Here is a 17,480-nt window from a genome sequence, read left to right as displayed (position 1 = left end):
CAACATTATTTATTACAGGCTACTTCAGTATATTTGAATTAGTCAAACAGTATATATAGCCTATCCTTTTTTTACAGCCATGTTTGCATTGGAAGTTAGGCTACATAGGCTACATGCAGAAATCGTTGCAATTGTAGAATAGGGCAACATGCCTTACTGCAGTAGGCTTTGCAGGGGCATGTAAGTGGTATAATCTGATTGAATATAACTGTTAAAGTGTAAATATTTACTGAATATTCCATTATGATACACAGCCCTTCAACAAAACCAAATAAAAGCCCCCAGGGTAAAATACATATTTAATTATGCTGGATGTGCTTATTGACTGGTTTTGGTCACCTCAAATCATAATTTATCCATACACCTACCTATCCAATAAATGTAATTATTTGTGCTAAAAGGGAACACGACTTATAAGTCATAGATAGGCCTATACTTCTTTTATCAACGCAAATATAAAATCAATCAGTTGGAGCAATGCACAGAGACAACAGTCAACATAAGATCAATTTGTGATGCACACGGGTGACGCCGTATGTCTACAGTCGCATTACCAAAGACTAGCGTGGGATCGGTCCCTACTGCCGCTGCTGCCTGCCTGCGCCTGTCTCATCTGGAATAGCACGGGAACCCGTTATTTTTCTCTCTGCGTCTTGAAAAGGCCAATTTTAGGGTATATTCCCATTTGGGCACTCTTGATCATCGGGAGGTTTTTTACTGTCTCACAATACACGACAGTGCAGACGACCATTAGCAATAGCATCTCCAAAAATTGTATAATAAGGTAAGAAGCATGTGTCTGCAGAATGTCGTTTTTATGTTGGCATGGCATGTATTTAAATAGTTTTAGATGGTTGTCTATCGATATAATAATTTCCATTCACGATGTATCACATAATTGGGGGTTTTCCTGCCCTTATAGACACGTTTCAATGAATGAGATTTGGGGAGAGGTTTTGGCGTTTTATTTGGTGGATATGTGCATCCATCATTAACATTTGCATAACGTTTAGAAATATAAAAACATGCTTAACTAATTATATTTCGAAAATAATATTCATATCATGTTTTTCCGTTGATTTATTCACATTTCACATTTCATGTCATTTGATTGGTTGATAGTTCATTTTTGACGTTTTTATCATTTTTAGATTGGTGCGCATGGTGAAAAATGACATGAGTGAGTGGTGTGATTTCGGGCGGGTTATCACTAACCAGGTTTAATTCCCACACCACTGCGTCGTTTCTATCGGAATGCACTTGCATACCCCCCTCTATGTCCTAGCAGGTTTATACCATGAACTGGATATCTGAAACGACATGTTCTATCTGCAATTAAATTGCTTTTTTTTCTCCACATGACGTTAGTGTTGCGCGTACATGTGATGTGGACAGCTATACATTTTTATATTTGGAACGACGTTAATCTAAGGGACTAGAATATTAAGCCTTCAGACCATAGGAGCCAAACCCATTTTCACCTTCCCTCTGATCTCTTTTCTCATCTTCAAGCAAAATGTTCCTCCTCAAGGTCATTCCATGCCTTAGGCTCATTTGATGTTATGTAAGATCCAAATCATTTCAACACAAGCCTTTTGGTAGCATCATCTAAATATATGTCGTTTTTTTAATGAACAATATCCTTTGCGCCAAATGTTGGGTATGCAACATAGAGTGCAAATAGGCCAAGCCCGTGTCAATGTAGAGTGCCTGTGTATTGTGTAATGTGCCTGTATTGGGCATACATGGCCTCTGCAAAGAGGTCTGCACCTTTTTGGCATAGAAAGTGCACTGCTACATGGTTGTTGGTTCAAGCACGGTGCTTGCTGTCAATGACTCCATCACAATGTATGCCTACTGCATAGCATAAACCTCAGGCCATCGACAGCTTTTGTCATATTATAGTTGTTCCAGTTACCATGGTCTCCCACAACTGTCAATTTACAATTAGTCTTTGAGTTCATTTTATTGTGTTTTCTAGGACAGGATAACATTTTTGCATATAAGGCAACTGTATGAAGGCCAATGTATAGTTTCCATAGTCAACATATTGGCAGAACAGATGTAAACAGTAGCCACTGCCCATCTAGGCTGTCAGATTTGTGACTTTTTGTTATTTAAGGTGATGATCCACTGTGAGAGAGCAGCTCACAAGTTGGGTTGATTCCCTCGTTGATTAATTATCTAGTCAATGGCTTTAAAGGTTTAATGAAGTACTGCACCATCGATGCTCCCTCCCTCCGCCCAAAACATGCTGCCTGTCTGAAGAGAACCGCATCAACTCCTATCTAACTACAGACTCCCTCACTCTTCATCGTGTTATCATCTGAAGTTGCGGAAGGCATCGCCCAAGAATTTGCGAGATCAACATGAATGACTGTTTTGTTTTTACAGGGACTTTGAGATTACTTGTGTAATGAAAAGCGCTATATGAAATAAATATATTATTATTATTATTATTGCCCATGTACTCTATGGGTTACACACTGCTGACTTCATATAATTACTCCATTATGTGATGAGGACATGTCATTATCACTCACTTTGTTTTCATTAATGAATAGATTCCTCTAGAGGTTTATACTTTGACGTTATTAAACGTGAACTGCAGTTAAAAGCATGCGTGCCAACTGGCACACTATTCCCTATATAATAAACTACCAATGTACACTGTACATTTGGGACGAACACCAAACATCAGGTTATTGGTCATTTTGGAATCCAGAACAAAACTCGCGTGCGAAAGTCTGTCACAAAGAGACTATAGGCTACAGGTAAAAACGTAGACCTAGGTTGTTACATGATAGGCAATGATCGAACGCTTCATGTGAGTCTTGCTGACTGCAGTGTTCCTGCCCAGCACTGTGTGATGTCAGGCCAGAGACTGTGGTGCCAACAGATTTAGAAAACACAAATAGAACACTGGCATCAGGCAGGCAAAGCAATTCATTATTGATGAATAGCTTTTCTATTTTTTTATTTTTTTACTAATATCATTCCTTATAAAGGGACTGTTTGAAACAAAGCAGATTTGAGAGCAAACTTGTTGGTTACACTTCCAATGAAAACCCTCTCTTTATAACGTATTATAAGCACGTTTATAACACCTTATGCGTTATGCATAATGCATTATAATGCACAACATACATTTGAATGTGTGATAGGCTATTTCTCTCACCATGATTCAAATGAAGAAATGCCTTATGTACTGTGCTATATTGTACTACATGTTGGTATAAAAAAAATACCCTGATGAAGGTCTACTGAGACTGAAACGTTGGTCTTGGATCCATTAAATGTTGCGAAGCATCAAGATCACCCATGTGCTGGAGTTTCCTTTCTAATCAGTATAAATCATTCCCAGCCATCATTTTCAGAGATGTTTTATGTTATTGAGTCTCTTTGGTCATGTGCTTCCTACACAACAGGCACCATGGGAAAACAGAACAGCAAGCTGACCCCTGAGGTGATGGAGGACCTGGTGAAGAGCACAGAGTTTAACGAACACGAGCTCAAGCAATGGTACAAAGGCTTCCTCAAAGACTGCCCCAGCGGCAGACTGAACCTGGACGAATTCCAACAGCTCTATGTCAAGGTGTGTTGTGATTGGCTACATTCTCTTATTGCAGATCAGGTGTGGTCCATCTGCTTCACATGCTGGAGACATTATTTATATGGTGTTATAACTTCTAACTAGGGAAATTATTGATATCATGATTATATCATGTGATGCTAAGAAATCTTTGTGAAGCTAGAACAGAGCGGAATCAGGGTTTGATTTCTCTGTTCGTATTCAAACGGCACTGTTGTTCAATATATTTTCTAACTGATCATAATGCCTGAACAGTTGTCCCTCTGAGCTATGTATTATGGAATCCTTGTAAATGGTTCAAAGGAAACCAGTAGAGGTCTGTGGGTAAAATCACTGGGGAGCCAAGCCAGGAAAAATTCCATATTACAACCTGTGTTGTGATAAATGGCTTTGTTTGCTCTATTACCTGTTAGTTCATATGCCTAGAAAACCATTATATATTGGCCTAAGGCCGAGACAATAAAAAGACCAAGTGTCAGAATAAATTCAACCACACCTTCGTTACATCACAAAACAGGAGAGCAACATCTGTCCGGGGGAGTCCACAAAGCATATTGCATGTAACAAACAGTTGCATGACCTATAGCATGGTCAAGCAAGTTCATCTTTTCAACATTTTCGGACTACTAAACCAACACCATAGAGTTACCACAAGTCGCAAAGAAAACAGGAGCTGCCTCCACTATTCCAGCACCGTTTCAAATGTAACATTTCAACATCATCAAATCACTCACCTATACTTAGTCTAATACAGTGACAACTAAAAGATTCCCAAAACAATTTAGTCCAATCAACGTAAGCAAAATATCATGTGGCTGTCCATGGTACTGATTTCTGTGTGTGCATAAGGAGAAAAAAGATGTTGACTCACCCTACTACCAATGCCATCCTCCTCTCTTTCATGTTGCCGGAACGGTCTATGACTCAGTCATACAGTACACACTATTAGTTTTTGTTATCCTAGGCTACCTTGCTAAAAGGCTTGCTCTCTAGTTTAACTAGTTATCATTAGCCTACCAAATTGGCTTCGCTTCACACTTTTTTTGGTGTGCCAGGACCTTTCACAGTTGAGTTCACTCAGTTTAGCTCAACGCTGATGGCCTGTTATTGTATACAAATAAATATCAAGGGAGGCCAAATGCTCGCTGGCTTCCCTTGCATCCAATGTTACGGGCGGCAACAATGTCATACTCTTTTTGACCAGACAGCATTAGATAGATGGGCTACACATACAGAGACAGGGGGGCACTGTTTCGCTCACTAGGATGCTTTCTCCGGTGAGATACATTAAGCTTTTGCGAATTGAAGGAAAACTCTGAAACACAGAGAGACAAAAGATAAAACCATTTCTGTTTAATTGGATTTTTCTTGGTACATTTTTGGTGGAAGCCTGGCTTCCCTTGGCATCAATGAATACACAAAACTGAAGGAAGCTGTTCCTTTCAGTTAGAGAGCTAAGTTAGATAGAGCTAAAGACATGTTTTTAAACATTTATGAATAAATAATTGGATATCACAGCTGTCTCTCAATCAATCACTCTACTTTGCAGTTCTTCCCGTATGGCGACGCATCAAAGTTTGCACAGCACGCCTTTAGGACCTTCGACAAGAATAGCGATGGCACCATCGACTTCCGAGAGTTCATCTGTGCCCTGTCTATCACATCGCGTGGCAGCTTCGAGCAGAAGCTCAACTGGGCATTCAACATGTACGACCTGGATGGAGACGGCAAGATCACCAGGGTGGAGATGTTGGAGATCATCGAGGTAAGGAATCACATTTTTAGGAGGCCTCCCGGGTGGCGCAGTGGTCTAGGGCATCGCAGTGCTAGCTGTGCCACCAGAGACTCTGGGTTGGCGCCCAGGCTCTGTCGCAGCCGGCCGCAACCGGGAGGTCCATGGGGCGATGCACAATTGTCCAAATGTCATTGCGCACCAGTGACTCCTGTGGCAGGCCTCTGACACATTGGTGTGGCTGGCTTCCTGGTTGGAGGTGTGCTGTGTCAAGAAGCAGTTGGGTTGTGTTTCGGACCTTTCGACCTTTGTCTCTCCCAAGCCCGTACGGGAGTTGACGAGACAAGATAGTAATTACTAACAATTGGATACCACGAAAAGGGGGTAAAATAAAAAAGCTTAAAATGACCATTTAACAGATGGTAAATAAACGTCATGTGTAATCTGAGCTTTACTGTAATCTGTGTCCGGGAAACCAGCCCTATACTGTGTGTTTAAAACAAATTACACTGGATTGTTACCATGACGTTTATATACCATTTGTTAAGCTATCTATCCAGTTTGAAGTAATCAGCAGTGCATGTTATTAGAATGTATTCTGCAAAGACATGGCTAAAAGGAAACATTGAGACAGAGGACAGTCAAGTTTAGCTAGATAATCAGGAGAATGTGTAGGACTACAGTGTTATATTGTGGGGAACATTGGTATATAACTGCAGTAGTATTGAGATTAAACTTCGAACATGTTAACATATTAACTAAGACTGTCTGAAAATGGGTATTTCATTAATTATACCCCTGTGCCTTTCTGTGGTATTGCCTTACTTATCATCCCTCCATGTCGTCCCCTGTGTCTCTCTAGGCCATTTACAAAATGGTGGGCACTGTGATCATGATGAAGATGAACGAGGACGGCCTGACACCGGAGCAGAGGGTGGACAGGATCTTCAGCAAGATGGATAAGAACAACGACGACCAAATCTCATTGGATGAGTTCAAAGAGGCGGCCAAGAGTGATCCTTCCATCGTGCTCCTCTTGCAGTGTGATATGCAGAAGTGAGAAGGAGGTGCTCATCTGTATAAAACCAGACGTGTACACTCTCTTTGGACAGGCAGCACATGTTTTAATGTCTCATTAAGTTCTTCTTCTCAGCCATTTCCACAGGAGAAAAAAATTATGCTTGGACTATTTTTCAATGGACTCGCTTCTTGTGGTTGTATGCATGAGAATGTGAAATAGCGGAATCATTTATATTATATTACACAATATCATGATACGTTTATATTTTATCAAACCTAACCTGCCAATGTGAATTGTGCACCAGTAATCCTACTCCATTTACCCATTCACTTTTAGGCTAGCTTGTATATCAGTGAAGCGCTATACATTGAATTATTCTGTTCTTGCAGTATTTAGATGATCCATGTACACTGTGGCAGCTAGCTGCTAATGCTAATGCTAATGCTAATGCTTAACATACTGGTAATGAACAATAATTCCTATGATAATTGTAACTCGTCTCTATAATATCCAAACTTCTTGAGCTCTTGGAAAAATAGAGACTGGAACTGTGTAGGTTCCAATCTTTGCATGCATGTGTTATGTGTTCAGACTCTATAATCTAACCTCTTCAATTTTTGCATCCTCAAGAGCGGTATTCCAGAAATAGCCCTCCGAAAAAGCGTTTGGTATTGTTGCATGGGATGTACAGTAGTGATTCACCAGACCATTATATTATTAACTTCCTGTGGGAGCATGTTGCCCTCATTATTAATAACATTACGTATGTGTAATTAATATGACACGAGTTCTTGAATGATAGCTAATTACGAGCCCTTGTTGTAACCTCTCACACAGAGTCCAGATGTATCTGAAAGTTGAGTATTGAATTAAAGTCCAGCACTATAGAACAACTAGTGAATAAATACGCTGCTGATGATATACTATATTTCCCTGATAATATTATTATATTGCACTGTTGCCATCAATCAACACCAGGCCAATGCTTATCCATCTTCAATGGTATCAACCACCTATCACTCTTAGCATTGCTGGATACATAATGCGCCATGATAACTCCAAATTGGTTGGAATTCTCAGCCTGTATGTTTGCCCACTTGATTTACAATACAAAGTAACATCACACATATCAATATGTTTACAGTAGCACAGAGCACGGCAGAAATTGAACAAATCTTGGCTTTCAAGCATGGCGTCCGGAGCTTGTGAATTTCCAAAGCCAGATACAAAAAGCCTTAAGAGTTTACTGGACATACTGCGTTCCTACAAAAGGTACTTTTATATAAAACAACTTTTTATTGAAGGTTTAATCTTCTAATCTCTCAATAAATCTAAGTTTACAATGGTCTGTGATGGTGCAGAACCCCTCCACGAGTTGCAAGAAGTGCTAGGTAAAAAAAACAAAGCTTCTGTTTCAAATTTACTCCTATATGGATTGCAGATATCGTGAACATGTGCATTTCATTGAACATACAAGACCTATTTACCATTTCGAAGCTATGCAGGCATGTACTGGCAAACATTCCACTCATTATACTAGTGGAAGCTGACACCGGTTTTTGACAGTTCTGGATACAGCATAATGTAGACTTGAATGCTCATTATTGATTATTATTTGTCTATACTATTATGTGTACAGGATGATCCAAACTTCATGGCAACAATCTTTGTCAAGTAAATGTTTATACTGAATATGAAAAATCTAATTTAAAAGATAAGTGACTGTGTATCTTTTTTGTTTTGTTCTTTTTATACATGTGGCATGTGTTGCACCCAAAATTACATAGTTACATTCTTTATGTAGTACTAATGAAACTCAATAAAAACATCTATGGGCTTTTTCAAAAGGCATGGTCTGGTAAGTGTGATGCTATTCCTTAACCAATCAATCAAGAATGTTACACATTTCCGTGATTGATACGCCAACATGGAAATGATGCAAGTTGACAATTGGTTAGGTTCCAAAGGTATACATTTTGTGATGCATTTTATTGTTGTTTGAGGTGGATTTATTCACCTTTCAAGATTCTCTGATTTAACCATTCTTTCCCATTTCTGTCTATTTTCCCACCAATGTCTGTATTTGCATTTATTACAACCAATGACTGTTGGTTAAGCTAAGATTTGCTATATAATCAGGGGTAAAAGTAAGGCGGTACGGTCCGGTATGGCATCCCAGCAAAATAAAGGGGGGGGGGGGGTTACACCATGGGGGTACGCCATACCGGTAAAACATGAGCCTCTCACAATAATGACAACAAAATGTCAAGAAAACTGTAGGCTGTTACACCATTATTTATCATTACTTCATGTCAGAGGCATGAAAAATTAGCGGATGGACATGAAAACTGGTGGTTGTAGGCCAGGGTTTTCCAAACTAGGTCCTAGTAAAGGAGCCCTTTGAAGAGATCGTTTGACAATCAGATAAAAAGCATCATGACTGGTTGTGTTTATGACACAATTAAAGGTAATACAGTTTAAAAGTTAAATGACAAATCTTTACAGCTAGGCCCACAGAGATCCTATTAAATTAACAGGGATTCTATATGTAGTTCTATGATTAGGCCCCTAAACATTTTTGGTGCAAGCGCACGCACATATAGGAGGTCCCGTACCGGGAAGAAATTAATTATACATTCTCCCCTGTATATATATTTTTTTGTAACAGTAAGAATTCCAACATAATACATTCTTAGAAAAATTGGCTGCTTAAAACACATGCCAAAAAATGTTTTCTTTCGTCTCTCTGTTTCGTAAATGCCCTTCAATTCGCAAGAGGCTGAATGTATATCACTGGAGAAAGCGTCCAAGCGAACGAAACAGTGCCCCTCTATCTCTGTATGTGTAGGCCATCCATGCTGTCTGGTCAAAAAGAGTATGACATTGTTGCTGCCCTAGCGCTGAATGCAAGGGAAGCCAGCGAGCATTTGGCCTCCCTTGATCATTTTAGGCCATCAGCATTGAGCTAAACTGAGTGAGCTCAGCTGTGAATGGCACACCAAAAAAAAGAGTCAAGGGAAGCCAGTTTGGATTTGGCTTCACACCAATCACATCACATTAGAAGCCAAACATCATTGACAGAACACTTGAATTGTTACATCTCATATAATCTGCCTTTGCCTAAATTAGACATGGATGGAGATAGGGATTTGTGGTTTTACTTAATTCTACATATTGGCCAATAATTATAACGGCGATTCCAACCATAAATTCATACACTGTGCCCTTGGCCTAAGAGGATGGAAGTTCAACATGTAGCTAGATGTAGTAACATCAGGCTAATGTTAACTAGCTGGCCTGGCACATCGTTGCCCATGAAAGGAAGTTAGGCTAGAGAGCAAGCATTTTAGCCAGGTAGACTAGGGCAACAAAAACTAAAAACATGTATGACAGAATTATAGACCGTTTAGGCAACATGAAAGAGGATGGCATGGGCATTTCTCTACAAGTAGGGTGAGTCAACATATTTTTTCTACTTGCGGGCACACACGCAAACACACACACACACACACACACACACACACACACACACACACACACACACACACACACACACACACACACACACACACACACACACACACACAAACGTTAACTCGCTTGACCATGCTGTAGGTCATGTAACTGCTTGTTACATGCAGTACATTTGTGGACATCACTGGACAGGTGTTGCTCTCCAGTTTTGTGATGAAACAAAGGTGTGGTTGAATTTATTCTGCCATTGTCTTTTTATTTTCTCGGCCTTAGGCCTACAGTATATAGACACTACATGACCAAAAGTATGTGGAACATCTCATTTCAAAATCATGGGCATTAATTTAGAGTTGGTCTCCCCTTTGCTTCTATAACAGCCTCCACTATTCTGGGAAGGCTTTCCACTAGATGTTGGAACATTGCTGCGGGTACATGCTTCCATTCAGCCACAAGAACACTGATGTTGGGCGATTAGGCCTGGCTCGCAGTCTGCGTTCTAATTCATCCCAAAGGTGTTCAATGGGGTTGAGGTCAGAGCTCTGTGCAGGCCAGTCAAGTTCTTCCACATTGAACTCGACAAACCATTTCTGTATGGACCTCGCTTTGTGCACGGGGGTATTGTCATGTTGAAACAGGAAGGGGCCTTCTCCAAACGGTTGCCACATAGTTGTAAGGACAGAATTGTGTAGAATATCATTGTATGTGGTAGCATTAAGGGGGCCTAGCCCGAACCATGAAAAACAGCCACAGGCCATCATTCCTCCTCCACCAAACTTTACAGTTGGCACTTTGCATTTGGGCAGGCAGCGTTTTCCTGACATACACCAAACACAGATTTGTCCGTCGGACTGCCAGATGGTGAAGCTTGATTCATCACTCCAGAGAACGCATTTCCACTGCTCCAGAGTCCAATGGCGGTGAGCTTTACACCACTCCAGCCGGGGATCTTAGAGTTGTGTGCGGCTGCTCGGCCATGGAAACCCGTTTCATGAAGCTTCCGACGAACAGTTCTTGTGCTGGCGTTTCTTCCAGAGGCAGTTTTGAACTCGGTAGTGAGTGTTGCAAATGAGGACAGAAAATATTTACGTGCTACTCGCTTCAGCACTCGGCGGCCTCTTTCTGTGACCTCGTGTGGCCTACTAATTTGCGGATGAGCTGTTGTTGCTCATAAACATTTCCACTTCACAGTTGACCGGGGCACCTCTAGCAGGACAAGATATTTGACAAGCTGACTTGCTGGAAAAGAGCAGTGGTGACCCGTCAATCAGGCCAGGTGGGGCATTATTATAAATAATAATAACCAAATTATTCGTTTTTTAAAAACCTGTTTTGCATGTTATTTTGACATTAATACTTGTCACATATCAGTTTGTAAACAACAAATACATGAGCATTGAGTTAAGAAGTCGCATACAAACATGATCTCTTTTTTGCTTTCTTGAGTAAGGCAGCTCCAAAATGTAGGTGTTTCAGCCTAGCTCAGTGCTTTCTGTGGTGGTGGGGCAGCCAGCGGAAAATACGAAGCGTAGGGGTTGGTACTGTTCTCTAGTTGCGCTGTGATTGGCTCAGTGTGCTGTAACTCATTGGGACACGATACCACCACAAAATCTACGGGGAGAGCTCGAAACTTCAAGCCCCTTGAGTGCTGCCATGGAGTTACATTAGAACTGCCCAAAAGGCCAAATAAATTAACTGAACAATTTTGATAAAAATCTATGTCAAATTGATTCTGACAAATATATTGGTATTATGTAAAAGCTATAGAGGCCATTTGAGAGCTATCAGGATTAGCTCACATACCGAGATGGAGTGTTTCATTGTTCATCAGGAAATTATGAAAGTACAATTTGCATCTCACAGAGAGGGACCTATGTACATTAAGACACAAATATGAATTCAAAAGAATGTGGGAATATTCAATATACAGTATTCGTATTCTCAGTATTGTGGACTATAGGGAGAGTTGTGTACTAAAAGGGCCAGTCGTGGGCTAAAAAGCCCACGACTGGCTTGGAGATTATCCATTGAGCTTTTTTTGTACAGGGTTAAGCTTCATCTGTGTCTGGGAAACCACGCCCTGACCAAACTAAAATAGAGACATAAAAAAGGTACTAAGGTCAGGACGTGACACACATTTATACATGGATAAACATATACATATATATATATATATATATATATATATATATATATATATATATATATATATATATATATATATATATATATATCTAAAAGAAAGTGTCTGCCCTATATATGAGAGATATAACATTATATTTAACCCCTTATTTTAGGCACTAAACTATCTCCAGATACAGTGCCTTCGGAAAGTATTCAAACCCTTTACACAAAGCTTTATTCTAAAATGATTTAAATATTTTGAAAAATCTCAGCAATCTACACACAATACCCCATAATGACAAAGTGAAAACAGGTTTTTAGACATTTTTGCAAATAAAAAAACTGAAATACCTTATTTACATAAGTATTCAGACCCTTTACTATGAGACTCGAAATTGAGCTCAGGTGCATCTGGTTTACATTGTTCATCCTTGAGATGTTTTTACAACTTGATTGGAGTCCACCTGTGTTAAATTCAATTGATCGGACATGATTTGGAAAGGCACACAACTGTCTATATAAGGTCCCACAGTTGATAGTACAAGTCAGAGCAAAAACCAAGCCATGAGGTCGATTGCTCAGTTTGGCCAGGGGCCAGCTCTTGGAAGAGTTTTGGTGGTTCCAAAATTCTTCCATTTAAGACTTATGGAGGTGACTGTGTTCTTGGAAACCGTCAATGCTGCAGCAATTTTTTGGTACCCTTCCCCAGATCTGTGCCTCGACACAATTCTGTCTCGGAGCTCTACGGACAATTCCTTCGAAACTCATGGCTTGGTTTTTGCTCTGACATGCACTGTCAACTGTGGGACCTTATATAGACAGGTGTGTGCCTATTTTCTCTTTGTCATTATGGGGTAATGTGTGTAGATTGATGAGGGGGGAAAAAATAATACATTCATTTTAGAATAAGGCTGTAACGTAACAAAATGTGGAAAAAGGGATGGGTTCTGAATACTTTCCGAATGCACTGTACACATACAAAAATGTACTCATTGCACTGTGACGCACCACCTCCCTGTACTGTTAGTCGCTAATGTCTCTTCACCTTCAGTGGCTCCATCTCTTCAGCCAGCTGTTCCATCCTGTTCCTCCTGTCAACATACTGGCAATCAACTTCCTTGGTAGTTTTCTCATGCTCCTCCAGCTCCTCCTTTGCTTCCTCCACAGTTTTCTTCTCACCATTCGATTCTCTGCTGGTTCTCTTGAGCCACTTCTTCCTGTAGCATTTGATGACGTTAGCACGGTCAATTTAATGTAAAGGTTTTACAGAATCAATCAAACCAACATCGATCATCTCCATAGGAAATCAAAGCATAATTTGTAATCATGGATCAATAAAGTTCTCAGTCTGTTCCTCCTCGACATTCTCAAGCTCTGTCACACTGGCCTTGACCTGATTCACTGTGGCCTGCATTCAAAAATACAGGTAAACAGTTAAACAGCATTCATGTCATACATTAAATAGAAGTGTATCATGCACAATAGCAGACAGCAGCACTCTGCGTTGATATACAGGAAATGCATTTTTATTTTTGAGATGCAATTATTACAATTGTAACAAGCGTGCTTACAGTCACAACACAATACCAGTCTTTTTCAGTCATTATGGGGTCATGATGGTGCTTAAGTGTGATGAAGCAACGCATCTGACTGTTATCTATTCAATGCATCAATGTTTACATTTTATACAGCAATGACTGACACATTACAACACAGTTCAAGACATTACCAGGGCCATGATGGTGTTGTGTAGTTTGGCCTCCATGCGCTGGATGTCCTCAGTGACTGAGCCCAGGTGAAGATGAAACCCGGGAGAGCTGGGCCTTGTAGTTCTTCAGCTCTGACTCCAATTTGCTGAGAAATGCAACTACAAATCAATACAATTCTGAAAGACAAGATCAGGTTTAGGGCGGAAACTTAATTCCCTTCTATTATCGCCTCCTGGAAAAAGAGATCAGTCCTCTCATGGGACTTCCTGGTTAAATAAAACATGAAATAAATAGATAGAAAAGATTTAGTGCAGATGCGTTTCTGTGTAAGCTCTTTCATCAACCAATACAATATGAACATTGAACACGTCTAAATAACTTAAAAGATATCCTCCAGCGATTGTTTTGCTTTTACTGTTGAAAGCGATATCCCAAGTATACTGTAAATACAGTCAAGTACACACACTAAAGAGCAAAATATATATATGTTTTGAGCAAAATAGTGTTGTTTTTTTACACAACTGAAAACTTCAAGGAGTAGGGTATTCAAGGAGTTGGTCTGATGAGAATCTGTAATGTCATCGACCTCCCCCTTGCTTGAGGAACAATAGAGGAGAGATAGAGAACAAAAGAGGAACCCCCACACTTGTGCTATGACATACCTGGGACACCTACTGAGATGTGCCTCTTGTTAAGTAAATCAGGTCTTAAATGAGGTGAAAAGGAGACTGGAGTGGAAAATAGTAGAGACCAGATTAACAAAATAGTTACTTACCGAATTTCTGTCTCCAGATCTCCCCTGAGGTATTTGGCCATGCCGAAGTCTGGGGTGTAGTATCGGTTGCGGTAAACCTGATCTCCTTCGACAGTGAAGGCCTCGCGACAGTTCCTTGGGGGGTCGGCCTTGTTGCATCACCCTCCTGGCTGCGTCCTTCTCCTGCAATCAAAATAGGGGAAGAGACATTAGTACCTGGGCACTTTATAACCCTCGACTCAAGCAAGCAAGGGGTCTACCTTTTACATTTGCAGCAAAGTCTACTCCCAACTTAAACTATCTGCATCAAACTTTAGCCACATACAGTGCCCATTCTATGCAAGACAGCCTGATACATTTTTTATTTATTTATTTTTATTTTACCTTTATTTAACCAGGTAGGCAAGTTGAGAACAAGTTCTCATTTACAATTGCGACCTGGCCAAGATAAAGCAAAGCAGTTCGACAGATAAAACGACACAGAGTTACACATGGAGTAAAAACAAACATACAGTCAATAATGCAGTATAAACAAGTCTATATACAATGTGAGCAAATGAGGTGAGAAGGGAGGTAAAGGCAAAAAAAGGCCATGATGGCAAAGTAAATACAATATAGCAAGTAAAATACTGGAATGGTAGTTTTGCAATGGAAGAATGTGCAAAGTAGAAATTAAAAAATAATGGGGTGCAAAGGAGCAAAATAAATAAATAAATAAAAATTAAATACAGTTGGGAAAGAGGTAGTTGTTTGGGCTAAATTTTAGGTGGGCTATGTACAGGTGCAGTAATCTGTGAGCTGCTCTGACAGTTGGTGCTTAAAGCTAGTGAGGGAGATAAGTGTTTCCAGTTTCAGAGATTTTTGTAGTTCGTTCCAGTCATTGGCAGCAGAGAACTGGAAGGAGAGGCGGCCAAAGAAAGAATTGGTCTTGGGGGTGACTAGAGAGATATACCTGCTGGAGCGTGTGCTACAGGTGGGAGATGCTATGGTGACCAGCGAGCTGAGATAAGGGGGGACTTTACCTAGCAGGGTCTTGTAGATGACATGGAGCCAGTGGGTTTGGCGACGAGTATGAAGCGAGGGCCAGCCAACGAGAGCGTACAGGTCGCAATGGTGGGTAGTATATGGGGCTTTGGTGATAAAACGGATTGCACTGTGATAGACTGCATCCAATTTGTTGAGTAGGGTATTGGAGGCTATTTTGTAAATGACATCGCCAAAGTCGAGGATTGGTAGGATGGTCAGTTTTACAAGGGTATGTTTGGCAGCATGAGTGAAGGATGCTTTGTTGCGAAATAGGAAGCCAATTCTAGATTTAACTTTGGATTGGAGATGTTTGATATGGGTCTGGAAGGAGAGTTTACAGTCTAACCAGACACCTAAGTATTTGTAGTTGTCCACGTATTCTAAGTCAGAGCCGTCCAGAGTAGTGATGTTGGACAGGCGGGTAGGTGCAGGTAGCGATCGGTTGAAGAGCATGCATTTAGTTTTACTTGTATTTAAGAGCAATTGGAGGCCACGGAAGGAGAGTTGTATGGCATTGAAGCTTGCCTGGAGGGTTGTTAACACAGTGTCCAAAGAAGGGCCGGAAGTATACAGAATGGTGTCGTCTGCGTAGAGGTGGATCAGGGACTCACCAGCAGCAAGAGCGACCTCATTGATGTATACAGAGAAGAGAGTCGGTCCAAGAATTGAACCCTGTGGCACCCCCATAGAGACTGCCAGAGGTCCGGACAGCAGACCCTCCGACTTGACACACTGAACTCTATCAGAGAAGTAGTTGGTGAACCAGGCGAGGCAATCATTTGAGAAACCAAGGCTGTCGAGTCTGCCGATGAGGATATGGTGATTGACAGAGTCGAAAGCCTTGGCCAGATCAATGAATACGGCTGCACAGTAATGTTTCTTATCGATGGCGGTTAAGATATCGTTTAGGACCTTGAGCGTGGCTGAGGTGCACCCATGACCAGCTCTGAAACCAGATTGCATAGCAGAGAAGGTATGGTGAGATTCGAAATGGTCGGTAATCTGTTTGTTGACTTGGCTTTCGAAGACCTTAGAAAGGCACGGTAGGATAGATATAGGTCTGTAGCAGTTTGGGTCAAGAGTGTCCCCCCCTTTGAAGAGGGGGATGACCGCAGCTGCTTTCCAATCTTTGGGAATCTCAGACGACACGAAAGAGAGGTTGAACAGGCTAGTAATAGGGGTGGCAACAATTTCGGCAGATAATTTTAGAAAGAAAGGGTCCAGATTGTCTAGCCCGGCTGATTTGTAGGGGTCCAGATTTTGCAGCTCTTTCAGAACATCAGCTGAATGGATTTGGGAGAAGGAGAAATGGGGAAGGCTTGGGCGAGTTGCTGTTGGGGGTGCAGTGCTGTTGTCCGGGGTAGGAGTAGCCAGGTGGAAAGCATGGCCAGCCGTAGAAAAATGCTTATTGAAATTCTCAATTATGGTGGATTTATCAGTGGTGACAGTGTTTCCTATCTTCAGTGCAGTGGGCAGCTGGGAGGAGGTGTTCTTATTCTCCATGGACTTTACAGTGTCCCAGAACTTTTTTGAGTTAGTGTTGCAGGAAGCAAATTTCTGCTTGAAAAAGCTAGCCTTGGCTTTTCTAACTGCCTGTGTATAATGATTTCTAGCTTCCCTGAACAGCTGCATATCACGGGGGCTGTTCGATGCTAATGCAGAACGCCATAGGATGTTTTTGTGTTGGTTAAGGGCAGTCAGGTCTGGGGAGAACCAAGGGCTATATCTGTTCCTGGTTCTAAATTTCTTGAATGGGGCATGTTTATTTAAGATGGTTAGGAAGGCATTTTAAAAAAATATCCAGGCATCCTCTACTGACGGGATGAGATCAATATCCTTCCAGGATACCCCGGCCAGGTCGATTAGAAAGGCCTGCTCGCAGAAGTGTTTCAGGGAGCGTTTTACAGTGATGAGTGGAGGTCGTTTGACCGCTGACCCATTACGGATGCAGGCAATGAGGCAGTGATCGCTGAGATCTTGGTTGAAGACAGCAGAGGTGTATTTAGAGGGGAAGTTGGTTAGGATGATATCTATGAGGGTGCCCGTGTTTA

The 17,480-nt window shown here is 41.1% G+C and overlaps 1 protein-coding gene across 1 annotated transcript; it reads left to right on the top strand.

Moving 5' to 3' along the window:
• The first annotated feature begins 1 nt into the window (after position 1).
• Positions 2-8,196, top strand: LOC109894251 (visinin-like protein 1). The gene is made up of 4 exons (XM_020487580.2): positions 2-784; positions 3,429-3,595; positions 5,142-5,357; positions 6,187-8,196. The coding sequence occupies exons 2-4, from the start codon at positions 3,434-3,436 to the stop codon at positions 6,382-6,384; spliced, it is 576 nt and encodes a 191-aa protein (XP_020343169.1). The 5' UTR covers positions 2-784; positions 3,429-3,433; the 3' UTR covers positions 6,385-8,196.
• The last annotated feature ends 9,284 nt before the right edge of the window (positions 8,197-17,480 follow it).

Source organism: Oncorhynchus kisutch, linkage group LG7 (genome assembly GCF_002021735.2).
Source record: "Oncorhynchus kisutch isolate 150728-3 linkage group LG7, Okis_V2, whole genome shotgun sequence".
Taxonomy (NCBI): Eukaryota; Metazoa; Chordata; class Actinopteri; order Salmoniformes; family Salmonidae; genus Oncorhynchus; species Oncorhynchus kisutch.
This window is presented reverse-complemented; position numbering and strand designations above follow the sequence as displayed.

Coding starts and splice junctions, on each gene's coding strand:
- LOC109894251 (XM_020487580.2), top strand. CDS start 3,434: ATGGGAAAACAGAACAGCAAGCTGACCCCTGAGGTGATGGAGGACCTG. Junction 3,596..5,141: donor TCCAACAGCTCTATGTCAAG/GTGTGTTGTGAT, acceptor TCTACTTTGCAG/TTCTTCCCGTATGGCGACGC. Junction 5,358..6,186: donor AGATGTTGGAGATCATCGAG/GTAAGGAATCAC, acceptor GTGTCTCTCTAG/GCCATTTACAAAATGGTGGG.